Source organism: Arachis hypogaea, chromosome 9, assembly GCF_003086295.3.
Source record: "Arachis hypogaea cultivar Tifrunner chromosome 9, arahy.Tifrunner.gnm2.J5K5, whole genome shotgun sequence".
Classification (NCBI taxonomy): Eukaryota; Viridiplantae; Streptophyta; class Magnoliopsida; order Fabales; family Fabaceae; genus Arachis; species Arachis hypogaea.
The window spans coordinates 16,352,653-16,355,652 of NC_092044.1; the positions used below are offsets into that span (position 1 = coordinate 16,352,653).

General features: G+C 30.5%; 1 protein-coding gene across 1 annotated transcript; it reads right to left on the reverse strand.

Moving 5' to 3' along the window:
• Nucleotides 1–1,324: 1,324 nt before the first annotated feature.
• LOC112710523 (FCS-Like Zinc finger 3) lies at nucleotides 1,325–2,059 on the reverse strand. Its single transcript, XM_025762769.3, has 2 exons — nucleotides 1,827–2,059; nucleotides 1,325–1,646 (listed from the first exon to the last, which is right to left on the reverse strand). Exons 1-2 carry the CDS (start codon nucleotides 1,991–1,993, stop codon nucleotides 1,469–1,471), a joined length of 345 nt encoding a protein of 114 aa, XP_025618554.1. The 5' UTR covers nucleotides 1,994–2,059; the 3' UTR covers nucleotides 1,325–1,468.
• Nucleotides 2,060–3,000: the final 941 nt, after the last annotated feature.

Genomic DNA, 3,000 nt, shown 5'->3' on the forward strand with positions numbered 1-3,000 from the left:
AACCGGGTGAAAACCGGGCCGTTAACATTATATTACCTTGATACCTTCTTGTAAGTTAGCATGTAAAAATATCCAAATTTCCAAGACTCCAACTATTATTTGACATGGTAAAATTCACTTAGAAAAATATAATACGAACTAACTTTTCTCTAAAATTAAAGCATAACCATAATCAATACTAATATTGCCTAATAACACCAAATATTTAAATCAATACAAATAACACAAGATTATGTATTAATCTAAAGTCTTATGCATTTTAAATATAAAACATTAACTTATAGTCTTATATATAATGACTAGTAATACAATATTAAGGTTTACAATACTTAAATTTCACATAATAATAACCATCATCCATCACTAATAACACAAAATATTAATTGTGTATAATGATCGGGCCACCGGGCCAATTTCGGGTGACCCGAGATATGGCCCGGACCCGACCCGAAATAATGACCGGGTCTATTTTTAAGACCCATACCCGGCCCTAGACCCGATGAAATCACACCAAATTAGCCCCAAAAGTGTTCGGGACCGGGCCGGGTCTTCGGGCCGGGCCGGGCCATGCACACCCCTACTAGCTTCCCTCCATTTAAGAATCAGAGTCCCGCACATTGCTTTCAAGTTTTTTGGTAGATCCTTTTCCATTTTCGGTTATTACAGTCCTTAATCCTTATTATGTTAAATATAGGTACATATGTAAGATATTTTTATGTTTGAATAAGTTGAAATAAGTTATCTAGTTAGTGAATTTCAGTCAAATTAATATCTTTACCATTGTTAGTAAATATTAGGAGTCCAAAATAACTCTTGCTTACTAAGATATCGAATAAGCATTAACCGCAACAATGAAATTACGGCAAAGGCCTGCCATACATAAAGCATAATCACATGGAATGCAATATATTTCAGTATATAAATTTTTTTGTGGGTGCAATCGACTTCAGGTAAAGTTGATAATCGAGAGTCGTTAGATGATTTGACTGATTTGACTAAATTTTCATCTAACGGCTCTCAACTATCAACTTCACGTGAAGTCGACTGCACCTGAATTTTTACCAAAATTTTTATGTCATATATAAAATATTTTGTGTGAAAATTATACATGTAACGTTTTAATAGGCAAATGAATTTGGCATGCGGCACGTTATTTAATTAATGAATTCATGTAACTATGGCCGAGAAATGTAACAAAGTTTCAGCCGCTATCTATATGAAGTATCTTTATACTTCCTATACGTTCTTATTTAACATTACGAAAAATGAAGAGATTAAAAACAAAAAACAAAAAACAAAAGCAAAAGTAATAAAACAAGAATAATGGCCAAAATTTCTTGTTTGTTCACTCTTTCTCTGTTACCCAACTCTTTCATTACAAATCAGAATCTCCATCGAGATCGATCGTTCCTCTCTTGTGAAATTTTAATTCTGCAAGAGTTGGAATCTTAACAATATTTAGTTTTGATTAGGCCACAGCAACTGTGCCTGTTCTTAAAGTGTTTTCGGATGTAGAATTCTGGTTAGTGGTCTCAGATTTTCTAACACCCCTTTTTGAAGAAGAAAGCTTCAACGTTTTCTCTTTTGCTTCATCAATCTCTATCTGTTCCTGCCTGCACTCTTTGCTACAGAACGGAGTGTTCCCTCTGCAAAAATTCAAAAATCAAAATCATAAGAAATCTTAACCAAAAAACACTTCAAATATAATTCATTAACAACATCATGTCTAATCAAGAAGAAATAGGAAAAAGAATTCTATTCTAAAAGTACTCAATCAAAGAATTACTGTAAAGATCTAAAACCCTTAGCTTCAAAATTGAGCTAACCTATACATAAAGATGTCTCTGTTTTGGCCAAGAGGTTTTTTGCATAGAAAACAAGCTTGAAGGAAATATGGCTGCTCATAGTGATGTTCACATCCAGCATAATAGAAGATGTTAGATCTTGGAGAAGAAGAAGAAGAAGAAGATGGTGATGATAAGGGAGAAGCCATAGATATGTGGAGAAGACTCAAAAGAAAAGAGTTTGGAAAAAGCAGGGAAGGAAAAGAAAGAAAAAATGGGAATTATATAATGATTGTTTTAGAAGAGAGGAGTTGGACTTGATTGTGATATGAGGTGGTGTGGACCACAAACACACTCACACACACATGTTCTTCATCAATCATTAGGTTTTAATATTAATTTTACTCTCTTTTTTATTTTTTTAATATACCAGAAGTAAGTGGACTATAAATTTAAAAATATTATTTAAATTAATTATTATATATTTGTGTATAAATAAATATAATATACATTTTATATTTTAATATATATTTTATATGAGTAACTAAATTTTGGTATACATATTAATTATAGTTGGTGTAAATTTAGTTCTACCACGAATTGAACTTAAAAAGTAAACAAAAAATTCTAATATATTATACACCTAATTTAATTTTGACTCCATAATAATAATATATAGTCATAGCTCAATTCCACTTTTGAAAACCCGCTTATTTTAAAATATTATTGAGTTTTATAAAATGTTAAGCTATTTCTTTTATTATAATATGTTTTCTGTTTATTTTAAAAGAGTTAATATTTAATTTGATCTCTAAAATTACACGTGAACTTTAATTTAGTCTCTAAAATTTCAATTGTCTTTTTTTAGTTTTCAAATTTTATAAACGTTACTCACGTTAGTCAGATACAATTTCAGGCACAAAAACATTAAAGAAACAATAATATGGACAACCAAATGCCATACTGAAACTTGTAAAATGATGTCGTTATGGTTTTGGCACTTAAATAATCTAAAAACAATGTTGAATCACTTGTTTTAGGAGAAAAAATTTCAATAAATATCACTTATGAGTTTTTCTGGACTATTAAAGTGCCAAAACAAAAACGACGTCGTTTTACAGAATTCAATGTAATATTTGGCTGTCCACGTCAGTATTTTGTTAACGTCTGTGCATTGAAAATTAGCATAAAGGTTAACGTGAATCATATTTGTAAA

What these genes read in the sequence shown, in the direction of transcription:
- LOC112710523 (XM_025762769.3), bottom strand. Translation starts at nt 1,993, where the DNA reads ATGGCTTCTCCCTTATCATCACCATCTTCTTCTTCTTCTTCTTCTCCA. An exon ending in AGAGACATCTTTATGTATAG is followed by an intron (nt 1,647 to 1,826) that starts GTTAGCTCAATT and finishes GAATTTTTGCAG; the next exon opens with AGGGAACACTCCGTTCTGTA.